The sequence below is a fragment of the Pelobates fuscus genome, chromosome 3 (assembly GCF_036172605.1).
Source record: "Pelobates fuscus isolate aPelFus1 chromosome 3, aPelFus1.pri, whole genome shotgun sequence".
Classification (NCBI taxonomy): Eukaryota; Metazoa; Chordata; class Amphibia; order Anura; family Pelobatidae; genus Pelobates; species Pelobates fuscus.
This window is the reverse complement of record NC_086319.1, coordinates 406090580-406111491: the sequence shown is the minus strand read 5'-3', so window position 1 is coordinate 406111491 and position 20912 is coordinate 406090580. Positions and strand designations below refer to the sequence as shown.

The 20912-nt window shown below is 46.1% G+C and overlaps 1 protein-coding gene across 1 annotated transcript in view; it reads right to left on the bottom strand.

Annotated features, from left to right (window-relative positions):
- Positions 1-19955: 19955 nt before the first annotated feature.
- LOC134601957 (phospholipid scramblase 2-like) overlaps positions 19956-20912 on the bottom strand; it is an 87161-nt gene continuing 86204 nt past the window's right edge. Inside the window, exon 7 of the mRNA XM_063446463.1 lies at positions 19956-20117. Within this exon, the coding sequence (XP_063302533.1) occupies positions 19956-20117 (162 nt within the window). The remainder of the gene's footprint in view (positions 20118-20912) is intronic.

Below are 20912 nucleotides of genomic sequence, written 5' to 3'. Positions count from 1 at the left end.
AGTCCTTGCTGCTTAAGCGCAGGACTTCTCTTTTTGTATTTGTATTTACTTTGTATCACACAGCCTGGTTACAATGCTGCTGCCCATCCCATGTGTTCCCTATTAAGGGTTAATAAGTAAAGGGGTGTATATAAAAAATACCCCTTTCTGTCTCATTAGAGATATCTTTGCCAGAAGCTCAAGGAAGCAGGCTTAAGGGTCAGTGTTAGGACCCGCTTAGGGGGGTCTGCCTTGACGTTGGCAGGCGGGCATCCCTCCAATGGCCATTGGAGCAACTAAATGACCTCCATTTGTCCAAATATACATAGGGATTAAGGAGAAAGCGCAAGTAACATGTTCTTTTCTTTGGTTTTTACTATATATTGGGGCTGATGTGTGTTGTAGTCCTTGCTGCTTAAGCGCAGGACTTCTCTTTTTGTATTTGTATTTAAACATATTTGTTTATTTGTAAATGAATCTACATCACTTCTGGCCTGCCCCGCTTCAAGTGTCCTGTCAGAAAGGACCTTCAGTGCAGCAGGAGGTATTGTCACTGAGAAGAGAAGTCGCCTAGGTCAAAAAAGTCTAGATTACCTCACCTTTATTAAGATGAATGAGGGATGGATCCCGAAGGGACTGACACTGGGCGATACATTCGATTAAAAAAGGCCTGATGAGATGAGCTGCCTTGGGCTAAAAATGGTCCACATGCTGCTGTATTTTAGCTCTGAATGACGTTTGACTTGCGTGACTTATCCGCCACCAACTAGGGTTCAAGCCGCCATGTTTTAGGGCACTTTCTGCCTGTGAAACAAACATCAATTTTTGCAACAATACCAAATTTTTCAGGCATGTGTACATGCCTAATTTTTAGGCCCACTGGTGCAGCACTGTGGCTTCAAAAACCAAACCAAAAAAAAATCCTCCAAGATGGCACCAATATACCAGTGGTCTAAGCATCTCCCCACCTTGGCCTAAAAAGGGGAGGTGATTCAGCAATTAAAAATCTCTGCCATTTACACGTCCACTGATAGGAGACGCGGAAGGTATTAAACTGATATGAACAATACTAAACTCACCACTCCTATCTGGTGGCACATTAGCTTGCCCGCGCAGTGCCACAAATTTCAAGTAAGAGGACCGACCAAGCATCTTCTTCCATCTCCCTGTTACATAAATCAATGCCATATCCATAGAAATTGTACATAATATCCAGGAGAGTTTTACAGGGTCATATCTTGTCGCCTGTTGAAAGAGGTGACCTTGCTCGGGTCCCAGGTGTGCGGTTCCTAAAATGGCTGCCATATACACGTCCACTGATAGGAGACGCGGAAGGTATTAAACTGATATGAACATTTACTAAACTCACCACTCCGAGTGCTGTTATTTATTTAATTTTTTTGTGGTGAGGCTTTACAGGACAGAGTGCTTCTCCACGGGACATGTTAACTCACGGGCAGCTGGCTCATCAAGGAACCAGAGCAGCTTGAACGAGGTGACCTTGCTCGGGTCCCAGGTGTGCGGTTCCTAAAATGGCTGCCATATACACGTCCACTGATAGGAGACGCGGAAGGTATTAAACTGATATGAACAATACTCCACTCCTATCTGTAGGTCCGTCCCATTGTGATTTATGCCCCCCACCCACCGCGCAGGGATGGGGGCCGGGGGGGAGGAAAGTAGCCCCCCCCCATTGTGATTTATAGCCCCCACCCACCGCGCAGGGGTGGAGGCCGAGGGGGGAGGACAGTAGGTCCCCCCATTGTGATTTATGGCCCCCACCCACCGCGCAGTGGTTGGGGAGGACAGTAGCTCCCCCCAGTGTGTATCATGGGCTTTGAGGACAGGTGTCAATCCATACCTGCCAAGTGACCCTATGTAGGGGGAACAGTCCCTATTCTGCTCTGTGTCAGTGTGTATCATGGTCTCTGTGGACGGGGAACAGTCTCTATTCTGCTCTGTGTCAGTGTGTATCATGGTCTCTGTGGACGGTGAACAGTCTCTATTCTGCTCTGTGTCAGTGTGTATCAGGGATCATTAGGATAGGTGTCAATCCATATCTGCCAAGTGACCCTATGTAGGGGGAACAGTCCCTATTCTGCTCTGTGTCAGTGTGTATCATGGTCTCTGTGGACGGGGAACAGTCTCTATTCTGCTCTGTGTCAGTGTGTATCATGGTCTCTGTGGACGGTGAACAGTCTCTATTCTGCTCTGTGTCAGTGTGTATCAGGGATCATTAGGATAGGTGTCAATCCATATCTGCCAAGTGACCCTATGTAGGGGGAACAGTCTCTATTCTGCTCTGTGTCAGTGTGTATCATGGTCTCTGTGGACAGGGAACAGTCTCTATTCTGCTCTGTGTCAGTGTGTGTGACGAACCCTGCTGCATAGACCTGTATTGCTGGTTCGTCTGTTTGCATTAGATCCATGGATTTCCTGTCCGTATGCTTTTGTTCGTACGTTCCCTAAAGTACCGATTGAAACTACCGAACCATCGGCCACCCAGGAGAGGAGTGTGCGGCTCATTAACACCTTGACCACAAATTAGAACGTTGTGGTTAACCGCAAACACCTCTCCATTCCATTCGTACGGGTGGTCGTCGTTCGTATGCCGAACACGAGGCGGCGGCCATTTTGGACACGAGGCGATTCAGCGGTGTTCGGTGCAAAACCTATGGATCTAAAAACGGACTCTTTATCTATCGAACACCGCTGGAGATGGCCGTCCCCCTTCTATTCTCTTGGAGGCATACGAACACTGGTCCGTTCGGGAGTTTCTTTCATTCGTATGAACTTACCCAGATAGCCGTCCCATGGAGTCATTCGTATACCGAAGGACTTATGAGAGACTTTGACTCCATGGCGATTGGACTGTGTACATCGGACCTGAGCGCTATTCAGTAGGAATATGCCCTCAGATTCAGGCTATCTGGGGATACGTTGCACGAACACTATATATTCGGTACTTCTGATTTTATGTATTTCATTGCATTTTTTGTATTTGATTTTAAAATGACGATGGTCCCTATCCTCGGAGTTAATTAGGTTTCTCCCTAATTATCTCCGGGATAGGAAAAGATGCCTATGGGTAAAATGGGAAGGGCTTGTGTTATAGCCACTGCGATTGGCTACTGTATAATATATTTTACAGTCTTCCACCAGGTCCCCTAGGGGAGTGTCTACCTGGTGGAGACCTGCATAAATACCGGGCAGGTAGCCCCCATTAAACACATTACTGCTTGACCTTCAAAACGGAGCTTTGTCTCGTTTGTGGAGGGATTGACTATTGGGACAGCGTTTTCGTTTATTTCTAGCTGTGGAAGGATTTCGGATGGATTGCTGATCGGGAGTTACCGCATTCGTTCGGGAGTTTTATGATCGGTTGGACTGAAATTGCATTTCTGGAGAAAGGGGATTATCGACTAAACGGCGGCTTCATTCCCCAGGCGGTGAGTGTCGTAACAATTGGTGGCAAGCGACGGGATGAATCCCACCGCCCTGAAGGCCAGCTACACACCCCGGATTGGAAATGCAATATGAGGAATTAAGGCGTGCTACCCTTAAAGACATTTTGGAGCGCAGAGGACGATCAGCGAGCAATCTCAAGAAAAGAGAGATTATTGCTATATTGGTAGAGATGGATACAGCACAGGGAATGGAGAGAGCTAATGTGCCTGGCCTGCTGGATCTAACACCCGAGGAGATATTGTTTAACCGGGCAGTTCAGATAAGGCTGGCACACTTTGGCCCCAACCCTGCAGCGGATATTGTGGTGCAAGTGCAAGCCGCAGTGACAGCACAACAGGCGCTCCAGAGGAGAGGAGCTGCAGCAGCAGAGGTACCCCATAATAATAATGGAAAGAAAAAGGTACCATTTGCTGCTTTCAGAAATTTTGTTGAGACTGAGGGAGAGATAGACGGGTTCCTGGCGGATTTTGAACGACAGTGTGCTTTACACCAGGTGCCCGCAGAAGAATGGGTTCCTATCCTCTCTGGGAAATTATCCGGCCGGGCCAGTGAAGCTTTTCGGGCCATCCCAGAGGAGGAACTCACTAGCTACCGGGCAGTAAAAGATGCCCTTTTGGCCCGGTACGCTGTTACGCCTGAGGCGTACCGGAGGCGATTCCGGGACACTAATAAACAGGCTGGTGATTCCTATGTGGAATGGGCATGCCGGGTACACCGCACGGCAGCCCACTGGATGACAGGGTGCCAAGCGGCAACTGGGGAAGAGGTGCTGCAAGTATTCCTGCTAGAACACTGCTTTGACAGGTTACCTGCAGGAGTTCGTGAGTGGGTCAGGGATCGTAAACCTGCTACCTTCCATGAAGCTGCTCGTCTGGCTGACGAATACACTGATGCACGTAAGCTCGATCAGACAGCAGCCAAGGTCCCTGCCCGAGTGGAGTACAAACCGGCAGCACCTCCAACCACCAACATATATCACCCCCCAGCACAACGTACCCCCACTATGCCGCCAGCAACCAACTATGGGCAGTCAGCCCGATTCAACACCCGGGGTTACTCAAACCAGATCCAGTGCTATGGATGCAAGCAAATGGGGCATAAAAGACCAGAATGCCCCTTAAACAATGCCAGCCAAGCACAGTCCTGGAGAAGACCAGCCGGCGGAGCCCAGCAGCCACCTCAGCCTTCTGCTCACTGCCTTGAGCAGGAGGAGTTTTGGGGTATCCTACACGAGGCGGACCCAGTACAAGCAGCTCAGCAGGACAACCGCCAACAACACAGGCAGACCGTTAAGCTGAATGGGAAAGTGGTCACTGGTCTGAGAGACACCGGAGCTACTATGACCCTGCTCCAAAAGAACCTGGTTTCGAAACACCAACATACTGGGAATACTGTAGCAGTAAGGGTGGCAGGAGGCGCCGTGTTCCGCCTGCCTGTTGCCCGGGTTCATTTGGACTGGGGAGTGGGATCCGGACATGTGAATGTGGGGGTTATGAAGGACTTGCCTGCTGATGTTTTGCTGGGAAATGATTTGGCCCCTCTGATTTCTGCCTATGCTGCCATGGGACCTGCCGAAGCCAATCCAGTGACTACCCGTGCTCAGACCCGTGCTGCTGGAACCAGCCCACCTGCTGCTGAGACCCAGGTAAGAACCGATTCCCCGACTGACCCCCCCAGGGCAGGCTTTAGCTAGTTGGGATTCCCCAGAGGAGTTCGGGAGGGAAACCCAGACAGATCCATCTCTCCAGAGATATAGGGGCAGAGCAGATACTGGAGAAGAAGGAGCAGAGGGGGAGCGGTATGAGTGGGTGGGGGACAGGTTATATCGGATCCCTAAGCCGTCCCAGAAAAGTGTTGCCCCTCCACCGAATCGACAGCTGGTAGTGCCCGCGAAATACCGGCGGGAGATTCTGCGGATAGGGCATGATGTTCCGCTAGCCGGACATCTAGGGTCCCGCCGCACAGGCCATAGGATTATGCAGAACATTTTTTGGCCAGGGATTAACCAGGCTGTGCGGATATATTGTAGCACGTGTGACACTTGTCAACGGGTAGGGAAGCGGGGGGACCACCCAAGAGCTAGGCTTATGTCAATGCCTATTATTGGGGAGCCCTTTGCCCGCATAGCCGTTGATATTGTGGGTCCACTGGCCAGGGCTAGTCCATCCGGTAAGAAATACATTCTCACCGTGGTGGACTATGCCACTCGCTATCCAGAGGCAGTAGCGCTGTCTAACATAGAGGCAGAGACAGTAGCTGATGCCCTGGTTAGAATCTTTACCAGGGTTGGGTTCCCTAAAGAGATCCTCTCTGACCAGGGAACCCAATTTACCGCGGTGCTCACCCAGCAGCTGTGGAGGGTATGCGGCATTAAACCGATACTCAGTTCCCCATACCATCCACAGACTAACAGTCTTTGCGAGCGATTTAATGGCACCCTCAAACAGATGCTGAGGACCTTTTCTGACACTTGCAGGGACTGGGAGCGATTCCTGCCTCATCTGTTGTTTGCTTACAGAGAGGTGCCCCAGGAATCTACTGGGTTCTCCCCCTTTGAGCTGCTTTATGGGAGAAGGGTCCGCGGACCCCTAGATCTCATTAGAGGCCACTGGGAGGGGGAGACAGAGCAAGAAGGGACCCCCATAGTGCCATATGTTCTGGAACTTCAGGACCGCATGGAGAAACTGTCTCTGATGGCAAGAGAGAACCTCCAGGTGGCCCAGGGGAGACAGAGGGAATGGTACGATCGGAGTGCCCGACAGCGAGTCTTCCAGGTTGGGCAGAAGGTGCTTGTGCTCAAACCTGTGAAGGCGAACAAGATGCAGGCATCTTGGCAGGGCCCGTATAAAGTGGTAGCTCAGGTGTGTGATACTACCTACCTTATAGCCAGCTGTTCAGATGACAGGATCCAGCGATCCTTTCATGTGAACATGCTAAAGGAGTATCAGGAACGACCTGAGGATGTAGCTGCAGTATGTGCCCCCGCTGCAGACGATACTGAAAGTTTACCTTTACCCGACTTGTTAGCAAGAGGTTCCCAGACGGACCTGACTAACCTCGTACAGCTAGGGGACAGGTTAAGCCCCGCAGAGAAAGGACACGCAAAACAGCTTCTGTGGGAGAAGCAGGCGACGTTCTCCCAAGAGCCCGGCTACACTACCCTAGCTGTACATAAGGTAGAGACCCCTGGACAGAACCCCTTATGACAGCCCCCTTACCGTATCCCTGAAGCAGTCCGAGAAGGAATGCGGAAGGAGATAGAGGAGATGACCCAGCTTGGGGTCATCGAGCACTCCGATAGTCCTTGGGCCTCCCCTGTAGTCCTGGTACCTAAGAAAGATGGGACCACCCGGTTCTGTGTGGACTACAGGAGGCTCAACGAGCGGACCACCACTGACGCCTACCCGATGCCCCGGGTAGACGAATTGTTAGACCGCATTGCCAGGGGACGCTATCTAACCACCATAGACCTGTGTAAGGGCTACTGGCAGATTCCCCTGGCCAAGGACGCTATCCCCAAGTCGGCCTTCGTCACCCCATTTGGCTTATACCAATTTAAGGTTATGCCATTTGGGATGAAGAATGCCCCAGCTACCTTCCAACGTATGGTGGACAGGCTCCTTGATGGATTCCAGGAATTTGCTTGTGCATACCTGGATGATATTGCGATCTACAGTGGGTCCTGGGAGGAACACCTGGTGCATGTAGGGGTAGTACTGGATAAAATTTGGGCCGCTGGCCTGACATTGAAGCCAGAGAAGTGTCATCTAGGCATGGCTGAGGTACAATACTTGGGTCACAGGGTGGGGTGTGGGAGCCAGAGACCAGAGCCAGCCAAGATAGAGGCAGTAGCGAACTGGCCCACACCTATCACTAAGACCCAAGTATTGGCCTTCCTAGGGACAGCAGGGTATTACAGACGCTTTGTCCCCGACTACAGCTCTATAGCTAAACCCCTGACTGACCTGACTAAGAAAAACCTCCCTAAGCAGGTCCTGTGGTCTCCAGCTTGTGAAGCTGCGTTTCAAGCACTTAAGCAGGCTCTCGTGAATGCCCCTGTCCTGGCTGCCCCAGTTCCTAACAAACGTTTTCTCGTCCATACAGATGCTTCCATGTATGGACTGGGGGCTGTGCTAAGCCAGGTCGGGGAAGATAGAGGAGAACACCCTGTCGCATATCTCAGTCGAAAGCTGTTACCCCGAGAAGTGAGTTATGCGGCAGTGGAGAAAGAATGTTTGGCCCTGGTCTGGGCATTGAAAAAGTTGAGCCCCTATTTGTATGGACAGGAATTTTCCCTTATCACGGACCACAATCCCCTTGTCTGGCTTAACCGGGTCTCAGGAGACAATGGTAGACTGCTGCGGTGGAGTTTAGCATTACAACCGTATAACTTCACCATCAGCTACCGACCCGGTAAGCAGAATGGGAATGCAGATGGATTATCACGGCAAACCGACGTTCTTGCTACCTCCTAGTCCGGTCATCCCCAAGTTGACCCGCTAAAGGGCCAAGCCGCGTCTGCCGGAGTGTTCCACAAGGGGGGAGCCGTGTGACGAACCCTGCTGCATAGACCTGTATTGCTGGTTCGTCTGTTTGCATTAGATCCATGGATTTCCTGTCCGTATGCTTTTGTTCGTACGTTCCCTAAAGTACCGATTGAAACTATCGAACCATCGGCCACCCAGGAGAGGAGTGTGCGGCTCATTAACACCTTGACCACAAATTAGAACGTTGTGGTTAACCGCAAACACCTCTCCATTCCATTCGTATGGGTGGTCGTCGTTCGTATGCCGAACACGAGGCGGCGGCCATTTTGGACACAAGGCGAATCAGCGGTGTTCGGTGCAAAACCTATGGATCTAAAAACTGACTCTTTATCTACCGAACACCGCTGGAGACGGCCGTCCCCCTTCTATTCTCTTGGAGGCATACGAACACTGGTCCGTTCAGGAGTTTCTTTCATTCGTATGAACTTACCCAGATAGCCGTCCCATGGAGTCATTCGTATACCGAAGGACTTATGAGAGACTTTGACTCCATGGCGATTGGACTGTGTACATCGGACCTGAGCGCTATTCGGTAGGAATATGCCCTCAGATTCAGGCTATCTGGGGATACGTTGCACGAACACTATATATTCGGTACTTCTGATTTTATGTATTTTATTGCATTTTTTGTATTTGATTTTAAAATGGCGATGGTCCCTATCCTCGGAGTTAATTAGGTTTCTCCCTAATTATCTCCAGGATAGGAAAAGATGCCTTATGGGTAAAATGGGAAGGGCTTGTGTTATAGCCACTGCGATTGGCTACTGTATAATATATTTTACAGTCTTCCACCAGGTCCCCTAGGGGAGTGTCTACCTGGTGGAGACCTGCATAAATACCGGGCAGGTAGCCCCCATTAAACACATTACTGCTTGACCTTCAAAACGGAGCTTTGTCTCGGTTGTGGAGGGATTGACTATTGGGACAGCGTTTTCGTTTATTTCTAGCTGTAGAAGGATTTCGGATGGATTGCTGATCGGGAGTTACCGCATTCGTATGCTCCGTTCGGGAGTTTTATGATCGGTTGGACTGAAATTGCATTTCTGGAGAAAGGGGATTATCGACTAAACGGCGGCTTCATTCCCCAGGCGGTGAGTGTCGTAACAGTGTGTATCAGGGATCATTAGGATAGGTGTCAATCCATATCTGCCAAGTGACCCTATGTAGGGGGAACAGTCCCTATTCTGCTCTGTGTCAGTGTGTATCAGGGATTTGACTATCTTTATTCAGATTGAAAAATTACAATTCCAGGAAAAATTTAACAAACATTTACAAGAACATGTTATGCACATCATAGAAACAACGTGAACCTCTTTAAAGCCACAAACTTAAGACAAAAAATACGTACACACAATGTGTAAGGGTTTGAAAGAATATTCTGAATCCTTACATGTTTACTTTATCGTTTGTTTGATTTTTGTGAACCATATATAAACTACAAGCAGCGTGAAAACTATAAAAACTCAAGTGGCCATGCTAATCAAATTAAATAGTATGCTTTACACAGCGTATAAGGGTGATGTCACAGCACAACGGTAATCTAACAGGGGAAGAGGTGAAAGTCATCCTCCCCCTCCCACGACCCCGCCATATCTGCCAAGTGACCCTATGTAGGGGTAACAGTCTCTATTCTGCTCTGTGTCAGTGTGTATCATGGTCTCTGAGGACGGGGAACAGTCTCTATTCTGCTCTGTGTCAGTGTGTATCAGGGCAGGGCTTTGAGGACAGGTGTCAATGTTAGGTGATTTCTGCCCTTTATGGATTAAAAGCAGACTCTGCATCAACTGTGTAATTTTCCATGGGAGTTTTGCCATGGATCCCCCTCCGGCATGCCACAGTCCAGGTGTTAGTCCCCTTGAAACAACTTTTCCATCACTTTTGTGGCCAGAAAGAGTCCCTGTTGGTTTTAAAATTCGCCTGCCCATTGAAGTCAATGGCGGATCGCGCGGTTCGCCGGTTCGCGAACATTTGAGGAAGTTCGCGTTCGCCGTTCGCAAACCGAAAATTTCGGGTTCGCGACAACACTAATGAACAAGTCAAACAAAATCAATTGAAATAGCTCAACACCATGAATGCTTCAAGTGGTTTCCCCACATTCAACAGAAAATGCAGCTTATAATTACTTTTCCAGTCTCAAATTGATTCAACCCCTTCATAGCAAGCATCTTCAATACTTCGTACAGCACCCTTTTACTGTTATGACATCCGGCAAACAAGATGCATATCCAGGCACCAGCTTCTGGCAGTGTTCCTGCTTCTGGCCTTCAGTTCAGTAATATTCTTGGGTATGCGTGCTGCAAGAGCCTTCTTCAAATCCCACCAGAGGTTTTCTATGGGGTTCAAGTCAGGTGAATGTAATGGCCACTGTAGAATTTCCAGGACTTTTTCTGCAACCTAGCCTTTGTGGAATTTTTGGTATGATTGGAATCATTGTCTTGTTGGAAGGTCTAATGACGCCCAAGCTACAGCATCCTCACAGACAGCATGATGATTTCTCCTGATAAATCAGTAAAACCATCTTGCCTCCCACATGCTGCAAGTTTACAGTGTCAGCAGCCCCAGGGCACCACAGAGCCACCAACTGTAGGCAGAGTGTTCTTTCTAGTATATGCTTCATTCTTCTTCCTCCAGACATAACGCTGATCCATTGGGTCGAAAAGTTCCAGTTTTGTTTCATCGCTCCACAAAAGAGAATCCCAAAACATTTGTGGCCTATTTATATGATTTTGAACATATTTAGAGGATTGCATACAGTGAATATAGGGCATTTACCAATTGCCACCAAGTCTTGTTGCAGGTCTTTTGTAGTCACTTGAGGATTTTTCTCAACTTGCCTTCTCAGAAATATGGTTGCAGTCATTGATAGCTTCCTTTTTCTGTCCAGGTAGTGTAACCACTGTTCCTTCAACTTTGAACTTGCGAACAACATGCTTCCAACAGTGTTTCTAGGAACATTCAGCTCCTTCGCTATATTTTTGTACCCTGTTCATTGTTTGTGCAGGGCGATGATGTCTTCTTCTAACTTTGTAGAAGATTCTTTTGACTTAGCCATATTTTTAACATGCAGTCAAACGTGACACTCAATAGATACCTAACCAGTTCCGGTATTTCAAGTGTTCCAGCTCCAGCACACCTGGTGCCACTAATGAAGACCTTAATTTGTTGCATCAGGGGTGCTTGAGACAACACCTGTTTTTCATATTTGTGCTGTTGTGAGGGATTCTATTCAGAAGGTTGAATGATTTTGCAGCTGGAAAAGTCAATATAAGTTGTGTTTTCAGTTGTATTTGGGGAAAACACTTGAAGCATTGGTTGTGTTGTGCTATATAACTTGCTTTTCTTTGATTTGTTTATTGCAAACAGCTGAAGGTCTGTAAATGTTGATGTGACGAGAGCAATCTCGCCACATTGCATTGGAGAAGCCTGGTTGCCCGGCTGCTGCCTTTGGACTATGGCCCTGGGAGATTGGGCCCTTTAAAAACCGTATTCGGCCCTAACAGAGTGCATGTCACTCATTCTGACCCTTTAAATACAGTGGGGTCATTCGATACTTGCCCTGTGTGAGCGGTGGTACCCAAAATAGCTATGCCATGGAGCCCATTCATATAATGAAAGACTATGGGAAAGACTTTAGCTCCATGGCAATTGAACTGTATGTGTGTGGTCTGAGCGCCATTCAATAATATGCGCTCAGACCTAAGCTATCTGGGGATATGTTGCATGTATATGTTTTATGTAGTAATTGTGGCATTGCGTAGTTTTATGTCTTTTTGCAACCATGTGCTCAATGGAGTCTGCCTCTATCCCTGGATATAATTGCATTATTTTCCCATTGTCTCCAGGAAAGAGGGCTCTGTAAAACCGGTCTGAGCCAGATAGCCATGTGCCAGCCAGGGCCCAAAAGATATTTTACTAATTTTTTAATATGTTGTTCCCCTGAATGGGTTGATTGTGAATATGTAATTTTTATGTGAATTGGATGTATGGTTTTAGAGTTATGAAAGTTGGGTAAAAAGTATGTTTTAACTGTATCTATAATTGAGTTTCCTCTCAGGATAAGGGGAGGGAATCTGTGGGATGTAACTGTGATGTGATTGGTTGTTTTATACCTCCCTGTGGGCGGTCTTGTATTTGCAAAGACTGTAATAAAAACCAGGCTGGGTGTGCCAGCACCTGAGACCACTGCTTGACCCTCAACACGGAGCCTTGTCTCGTTCTTGGGGGGATTCACTGTATGCTGTTGGAGACTGATTGCCAGGAGTGTAAGCTGATGTATGCATTTCCTGTTCGTCTGCTAGCAGCTATTTGTGAGGTTCCAGTTTGGAGTGCTATTTTGTATCCAGTTCGGGAGTTTGGTGTTCTGCAGTAGCTGTGCCTGTCTCTCAGAAAGGGGCATATCGCCTAAACGGATTTTAACCCCTTGTCTGCTGAAACGGTCCGTAACAGTTGACAATATACCTGATTTTCGATTTGGGTTGCATTATTTTGATTATAACTGTAAATTCCCCACCCTTCCTTTTCCATTAAATGAAATTTTTTTTTTTTTTTTTTAAAAAGCTTTTTAACCACCTTTTTCCAGCCACCTTTTTCCAGACAGGAGACTCCGTCTGTGCTGCTCACATCTCCTAATACTGTGGTGCTATAGAGGAGCCATGGCCACCTCCACAATGGTTCAATCCAATGCTCATCAATCCCTTAAGAGGCAAAGTAACACATCCATGTAGTTTCTTCATACTAAGGGAACCTTATTCAGTATCACTTTTCATGTAATGAAAAACAATTATACGTCCCCATGAAATCTCAATTAATGCCAAAAGGGGGGTATTAAGAAATCCAAGAATTAAAAAAGGTATATAGAGAAGCTGAGAGCATTATGTGCATTACATACACTCAACATCGCACGATAAGGTATAAAAACACTAATATTATTTATTTGTGTCCCACAGCACAAATGTTTATATAACTGCAGACAGATTGTCAAAAATGCAATATCAACCTAAATTGTAGGCAGCAGAAAGTCCTTTAATTAGTAATACAATTAATTACTAATAGTCAATCCAGAATAAATATACTGCTATTACCTTAGATGGTTATTCACGAAAGTAAAAATTCAATGCTAATTCAAAGTGTATTTCACATTTAAGGCCAAAGTAACTTAACGATTTCCATTTTGGCTATTATGACCTTAAATTTTAAATTCACATTGAATTCACTTTGAAATATCACTTTTTTGAACGTAAACATTCAGAAGTGGAGTAAAGAACTAAATATACAGATTTTTAAGACCGAATGGGATCAAGTGTTAATACAAACAAGTAAAGTAGTCCACTGTTTGAGTATTCTTAAGGTATTATTTAAATTAATGAACCGCTGGTATTTAGTTCCCACCAGATCGACTAAAATGCATACCTCCAACTCTCCAACGTGTTGGAGATGTAATGAAACGGAAGGGACTTTTGGACATATTTGGTGGGAATGTAGTAAGGTGAAAAGGCTGTAGTACATGGCCTTTGAGACATTGGAATATATAATAGAGGGAAATATCCCTAGGGGCCCTCATAATGGTTTGTTCCATCTAAATCTACAATCACTTCAATTTAGAGAAAGATTTATATATGTCCACTTTGTGACAGCGGTAAAAATAATAATTGCTAGGAGTTGGAAGAGCAGTGTGAATTTTACACAGGACCAACTGTACTCACAAGTCCAATATCAATTAACTATGGAGGCCTTAGGATACCAGACAAGCAAAATTAGAGATATTAGCAGGGGCGGACTGAGAACCCTCAGGGCCCCCGGGCAAAATAAATCAAGGGCCCCCTTACAGGCCCCACCTATACTCCGCAGCAAGTGCCACCCATGCCCCGCCTCCATGCACCACCTCCAGCCACACCCTACACAATCTTTAGACACAAGGAACAAAAGTGCAATAATCCCTTCAAGGCCCCAGTAGAGACTACAATTGAGGGCTAATGGGCCATGGAGGGGGGTCTTTCTAGCAGAGGCTATCTCAGTGTCCTTTAGAGAGTGTGTTAGAAAGAATCCCCTCCAGGCCCTATTAGAGACTACAATGGAGTCTAATAGGCTTGGAAGGGGGTCTTTCTAACAGAGGCCATCTCAGTGTCCCTGCTGGAAACAGTCGCCTCCAGGTCCCAGTAGAGACTACAATTGAGGGCTAATGGGCCATGGAGGGGGGGGAGCATTCTAGCAGAGGCTATCTCAGTGTCCTTTAGAGAGTGTGTTCGAAAGAATTTCCTCCAGGTCCCATTAGAGACTACAATGGAGTCTAATGGGGCCTGGAGGGGGGTCTCCAACACTCTGGTTCCTATTCACAATATAGCAACACAACATAGCTCGCTGATACCTAGGCCAAGTTGGCTCCTCTTACCTTAATTACTGTTGCTGGCTGGCAGTCTGTGGGCTTGCTGGAAGGCTGTGGGCTTACTGGCTGCGGCTGGCAGGCTGTGGGCTTGCTGGCTACTGCCGGCAGGCTGTGGGCTTGCTGGCTGCGACTGGCAGGCTGTGGGCTTGCTGGCTGTGGCTGGCAGGCTGTGGCTTGCTGGCTGTGGCTTGCTGGCTGGCAGGCTGTGGCTTGCTGGCTGCGGTTGGCAGGCTGTGGGCTTGCTGGCTGTAAGCCTAACTGGTGGCCCGTGGGCTGGCTGGCTGGCTACTGGCCAGCCTGTGGGCTGGCTGGCTGGCTGGCCGGCCTGTGGGCTGGCTGGCTTGCTGGCTACTGGGGCACTTGTAGATTATTTAAAGAAATAATCCATGCACAATAACCACTACTGCTCTGTGTAGTCGTTATGGTGCCAGGAGGGCCGGGCCCCCCTCCCAGAGTAAGTAATCAAACCGTTTAAGAACAGTTTGACAACTTACCTGGGGTCTGCTGGGATATGAGGCTGTAGTAGGGTATAGGAGCAGTGGTGCAATGTGTAAGGGGTGCAGTGTGTGTGAAAGGTTCAGTGTGTGTGAGTGGGTGTAGTGTGTGAATGTGTAGGGTGTGTGGGGCAATGTGTGTATGAGGGGGCTGTGTATGTGTGTGGCAATGTTAGTATGGGGGGGCTGTCTGTGTATGGGTGGGCAGTGTATGTGTGTATGTGTGTGTGAGGCAATGTGTGTAAATGTGTATGCTGTGTGTGGGGGCAGTGTGTGTGTGTATGGGGGGCAGTGTGTGAATGTGTATGGTGTGTGGGGGCAGTGTGTTTATGGGGCTAGAGTTCACTCTCACCACTGCGACCACTAGGAATCCCTGGTGGTCACAGTGTTGAGAGTGAACTCTAGCCCGTAGCTCCAGGGCTAGAGTTTACTCTCGCAAGAGCCGTAACGTTGCCGTGGTAACCGCGGCAATGATCTGTGCTCGCGCAAGAAGGACCCAGAGGTGCTGCAGGCTGAGCTCCCGGGTCCTCTCTTCCTCCCTCCCCTGCCGGCTGCCCGCACGGTGCCTGCGGACAGGGGAGGGGGCAATTGCCCTCCTCTTACTCCCCCCTCCCCCTCTTCTTACCCCCCCTCCCCCTCTTCTTACCCCCCTTCTTACTCCCACCCTCTTCTTACTCACTCTCTTCTTACCCCCCTTCTTACTCTCCCCCTCTTCTTACTACCCCTCCCTCTCTTCTTACTCCCCCTCCCTCTCTTCTTACTCCCCCTCCCTCTCTTTTTACCCCCCTCCCTCTCTCTTCTTACCCCCTCCCTCTCTTCTTACCCACCCTCCCTCTCTTCTTACCCCTCCCTCTCTCTTCTTACCCCCCTCCCTCTCTATTTTTACCCCCTCTCTCTTTTTACCCCCTCTCTCTCTTTTTACCCCCCTCCCTCTCTTCTTACCCACCCTCCCTCTCTTCTTACCCCTCCCTCTCTCTTCTTACCCCCCTCCCTCTCTATTTTTACCCCCTCTCTCTTTTTACCCCCTCTCTCTCTTTTTACCCCCTCCCTCTCTTTTTACCCCCCTCCCTCTCTCCCCCCCTCCCTCTCTCTTTTTACCCCCCCTCCCTCTCTCTTTTTACCCCACTCCCTCTTTACCCCTTCCCTCTTTACCCCCTTCCCTCTCTCTTTTTACACCCCCTCTCTCTTTTTACCCCCCTCCCACTCTCTTTTTACCCCCTCTTTCTTTTTACCCCCCTCCCACTCTCTTTTTAACCCCCCCTCCCACTCTCTTTTTAACCCCCCACCTCCCACTCTCTTTTTAACCCCCCCTCCCACTCTCTTTTTAACCCCCCACCCCACTCTCTTTTTAACCCCCCACCCCACTCTCTTTTTAACCCCCCCTCCCACTCTCTTTTTAACCCCCCACCTCCCACTCTCTTTTTAACCCCCCCCACTCTCTTTTTAACCCCCCACTCTCTTTTTACCCGTCCCCCACTCTCTTTTTATCCCCCCCTCCCACTCTCTTTTTAAACCCCCCCTCCCCCCTCCCACTCTCTTTTTAACCCCCCCCCTCCCACTCTCTTTTTACCCCCTCCCCTGTAGCGTGGCCGAGCTGCTGTGCGGTCCGCGGTGCCCGGCCAGAGTGATAGGAAGGTGCACACTGAACAGAAGTTTCTGTTTCCTGTACCCGGCCGGACTGACAGGAAGGTGCACACTGAGCACCTTCCTATCACTCCGGACGGGCACCGCGGACCGCACAGCTACAGGGGAGGGGAGGTGAGAAGCTGCAGCCGCCTGAGGCTCTTAAGAGAGTGCTCAGGCGGCTGCAGCATTTAAAGGGGCGGCCGGGCCCCCTGATGGCGGGCCCCCCTCCCGGCCGGGCCCTCGGACCATGTCCGAAGTGCCCGACCGGTCAGTCCGCCCCTGGATATTAGTAACTTTTGGAGAAGAAAAATGGAGAGTTCAGATACACAAACCCCTGGACAGAGTGTTTAGAATTACTCTTTTTTTTTTTGGTTCACTAAATTAAGAAGCAATATAATAGAGGGTCCACTGTAATTCCCCAAGTAGAGTATGAAACGCATGTGAGTTTTTGTTGTTGTAATGTGAGTTATGTCTACTATAGTAATAAAGGTATATGAAGACAAACTAGCCAGCATTGTGGTGTTTTATGTGTAAGTAAGAAATGGGGCTGTTTCTATATGGTTAAGCATAATGCACTTGGATTTAAGAGAAAAGGGTTGGGTAAAATATTGGCCTGTTTGGTAATCATGTTATCATGCTACATGGGTTAAATTTTTGTGATAACATTTCTGTTTAAAAGAGAAATGAGTTGGAATATTCACTATTGGGAATCTTGCAATATCATAATTATACATGTTATGCATTGTGAAGAAAATGGTCTCTTTTTTACTACTGTGGATGGAAATGTTTTGTATATGTGTCAAATTAAAACAAAATAAATTATAAAAAAAAAAAAAAGAAATATCGCTTTATTGAACAATCCATTTAGATTATAGATGGCATATTGTGCAGATTTTTAATTAACAGAAAAAAACATTATGGTACAATTATATATCCATTGCTTAATGCACATACTCTCTTTTAGGTTTATTCAGAGATGTTTTTTTTCAATTAACGGAATCCCCACTTTTCATGCCTAGTCCAATGGAAAACAAAAAAAATTACGTTTTATTAAAATTCCCCTTTTTATTTAAAAAATCACTCTATTTTACAAAAGCCCCATTATATAATATGTTAAAATATATCACAGTAGCCCCTAAAATTAGAAAGACCATCAGTGTCTATATATATTGTTACCAAGACCCTAGACAGGTAGCGTGTAGAATATAATCCAAAACATATCACCCGCACAAAAAATAATTGTAAAAAACAACATTATTCCAGCAGTGTATAGAATATGTGTGATGGTAGCCCCTGTGCCCCTAGCTTGTATATGGGTTTGGAGGCCAGCCTCCTGCCCATAAACTGTGGACCCTGTCCTAAGACCCTCTTAAAACAGGTCTTGAAAAAGGCTCTTGAAAAAGGGCTACTGTCACTGTGAAGAGGGGGTACCACACAGCTTGTTGAATTCTAAATAGAGTCTGGACCCTTTATCATACCGAGTGCCTGACCAAAAGGTTCAATGAATTGCTGTGGATCTATGCACAATATCTGTGCCATAATCCTGTGAATATTTTATTGGGTGTCAATCAGTCTTCGTACCACCAATAACAGTGCTCTTTGGAGAAGAAGTTGTGGCATTGAGGAGGCATCTGGGGAGTCAGGGGAGCTACCTTCCTAAGGATTCTGGAAACTCCTCAAAAGAATATGGGGAGCAACCACAAAACAGCATCAAACTCTTTAGCAGATTGAAGGATAGCCGCACACTAATGTAATTGGTGTAAATTATTGTCGCTTGGCCTGGGTACCACCAATCCAGGTGCTTTTTGGACAGATTGTAACTCAGATGGTGAACTATCCAGAGATGCTCACAAACATAGGGCACGAGGTCACATGTTTAGACTGGAACAAAGGAGATTTTGTCTAAGGCAAAGGAAAGAACAATAATGATGTGGAATTCTCTGCCCTAAGAAGTGGTTTTATCAGTCTGTACAGGTGCTTAAACAGCAACTGGATGTATAATTGAAAAACAATAATATTCAGGGATATAAGTAAATAATAAATATATCTGACTGCCATGAAGGAATGTTTTTGTTCAAACTGGGTTTTTTGCCTTCTATTGGATCAACAAAATAAACAGATGCGAGAAAGGCTGAAATTGATGAAAACATGTCTCTTTTTAACCTATGTAACTATGTAACTATGTCTGGTTTGTGGGGATGCTATATTGGGAAAGGAAGTTTTGGGGCTCAGATTCCCTGCACCTTGTCTGGAAAGGAGGCAGCAGGGGTGGACTCAGCACTAACCCTGGACTGATATTATTGTATTTTATGGATCACCCCCTGCAGGGTTAATCCTCATCTGAAGGAGTATGAATGTGGTGTGTGTTAAATAAAGCAGCTTGATTTTACCTCTACATTAAGACTTGGCTATTGGTATCAGGGCAATATGATTTGAAGAATATCGAGCTCACCCAAGCGGCTGATATGCATTTTTGGCGGTGACTGCACCAGGATTTTAAAGTGTATCAAATCCATCTAATCCATTTAAATTCATAAATGGAATCAACACAGTAAAGGAAAACACTATATTTAAGAAGAAAAACTACCACAACAAGAGGACATAGTCTTAAATTAGAGGGTCAAATGTTTAAAAATAATATCAGGAAGTATTACTTTACTGAGAGGGTAATCTCTGCCGTCACATTCTATATTTCTTTGGTTTTATGTGTCTATTAGTATTAACATAATATAACTTGTACTTTCCTTGCAGACTATCCCTAATGAGACCCAATGGCATGAGCCGAATTGAAAGACAAATATTTACTCGGTGTATCCCGAGAGGGTGGATTGGCTAATAGTGATAGGTAGGACTAAATGATATATAAACGCCATGTGGAGAATCTATGAACCATGCTGCATTCACAGTGGACATTTTATTTTCATTTTCCTGAAGATTAGCGAGACAAAAAATGCGTATGGCAAACTTAATTGTTTTTATTTTATATATTTATCTTTACTATTTGTAATCCCTGAGGGAATTTGATACTATTATCCTGCATTTACAAGTTCTGACATCTGGACCAAGACCTTCATACTGTATGTTGATGGGCATTTTTATCATCTTTGATTCTTTAAATGTGATATATTAAAGCAGTTACACTGGTCTACAGTGTTGCACTATGTTTTTTTTTGTATTATTTTCTTCACATATATTCCTGAGCATCTGGAAGACTCTTGAAATCAATGCAATGCAGATGTGCCTGCTTTTAAAATATCAGATGTGAGTTCAACCTTGAATTATATCATATTTGGTGTACTCGCTGCATTGCCCTACTAGTGAGCTGACATTGTTTATCTCCACTCAAAAGGTTGATCACACAGATTTTCTTGAACCAATATATAATGTGTATCCAATGTATGAATATGTTATATTTGGGGTTTTGTTCATAGATAATCCAATTTTTTTTAGAAATAATAATTACTCTCCACCACCACCACCATCTCCACCACCTCCACAGTCTCCACCACCACCATCGCCACAGTCTCCACCTCCACAATCTCCCCAACTACTGGCCCAGTCACCAGCATCAAAGCCAGATCCAGAAGAATGATCACGGGAAGTCTGGCGAAGGTGGTAACTCTGAAATGAAAAAAAATGGATTAGTGGGATTGTTTTATGGTACCAATGGAGTGTTATAGAGAATGCTAAATGTCAATGGACATTAGAATGGCTGCAAAGTAAATAAGATGATTTTTAAAATGAGGGTAAATGGTGCAGGAGAGAATATTATAAAGAGGAATTGCATGGGACAATATAAGTGATTGTAGGGAGTAATTACAATTTGCAAAAGAAAGAGTTACTATTTAGGAATCAATAGACAGTTGTTTTTAGTCCTATGTGATGTAATAGTAGGTACTGAATGTGACTCTATCGACCTATATCTACTTTATAGGGAAGGGTTAAATAGAACAATAATGATTATAGCATAGATTTTTTTTAGTTACATAGTAATCTAGGTTGAAAAAAGACTAAAGTCTATCAAATGTAACCTTGAAAGCCATCCTCTTATTCTGTTGATATAAAAGAAGGAAAAAAATAAACAAATTTAACCATTTTCAATTATGATACAAAAACTCCATATTGTAATTACATTTCTACTTGGATCAACAATCTGTTCACATATATATATATCCTCAAATGTTCTGTTTTGTTTTTGTTTTTTTGCAGAAAAGAATCCAACTCTTTTTTTTTTTTTTTAATCTACATAATCTGATAACACAGCCTCTTCAGGTAGAGAATTTCGCAACTTTATTGTTCTTACTGTAAAGAACCATTTTCTCCACAGTAAGTGAAAACACCTTTCATCCAGTCTCAATGGGTGACATCTTGTCTGTTGTATATTCCTGCTAATGAACAAGTTAGCACATGGCGGTT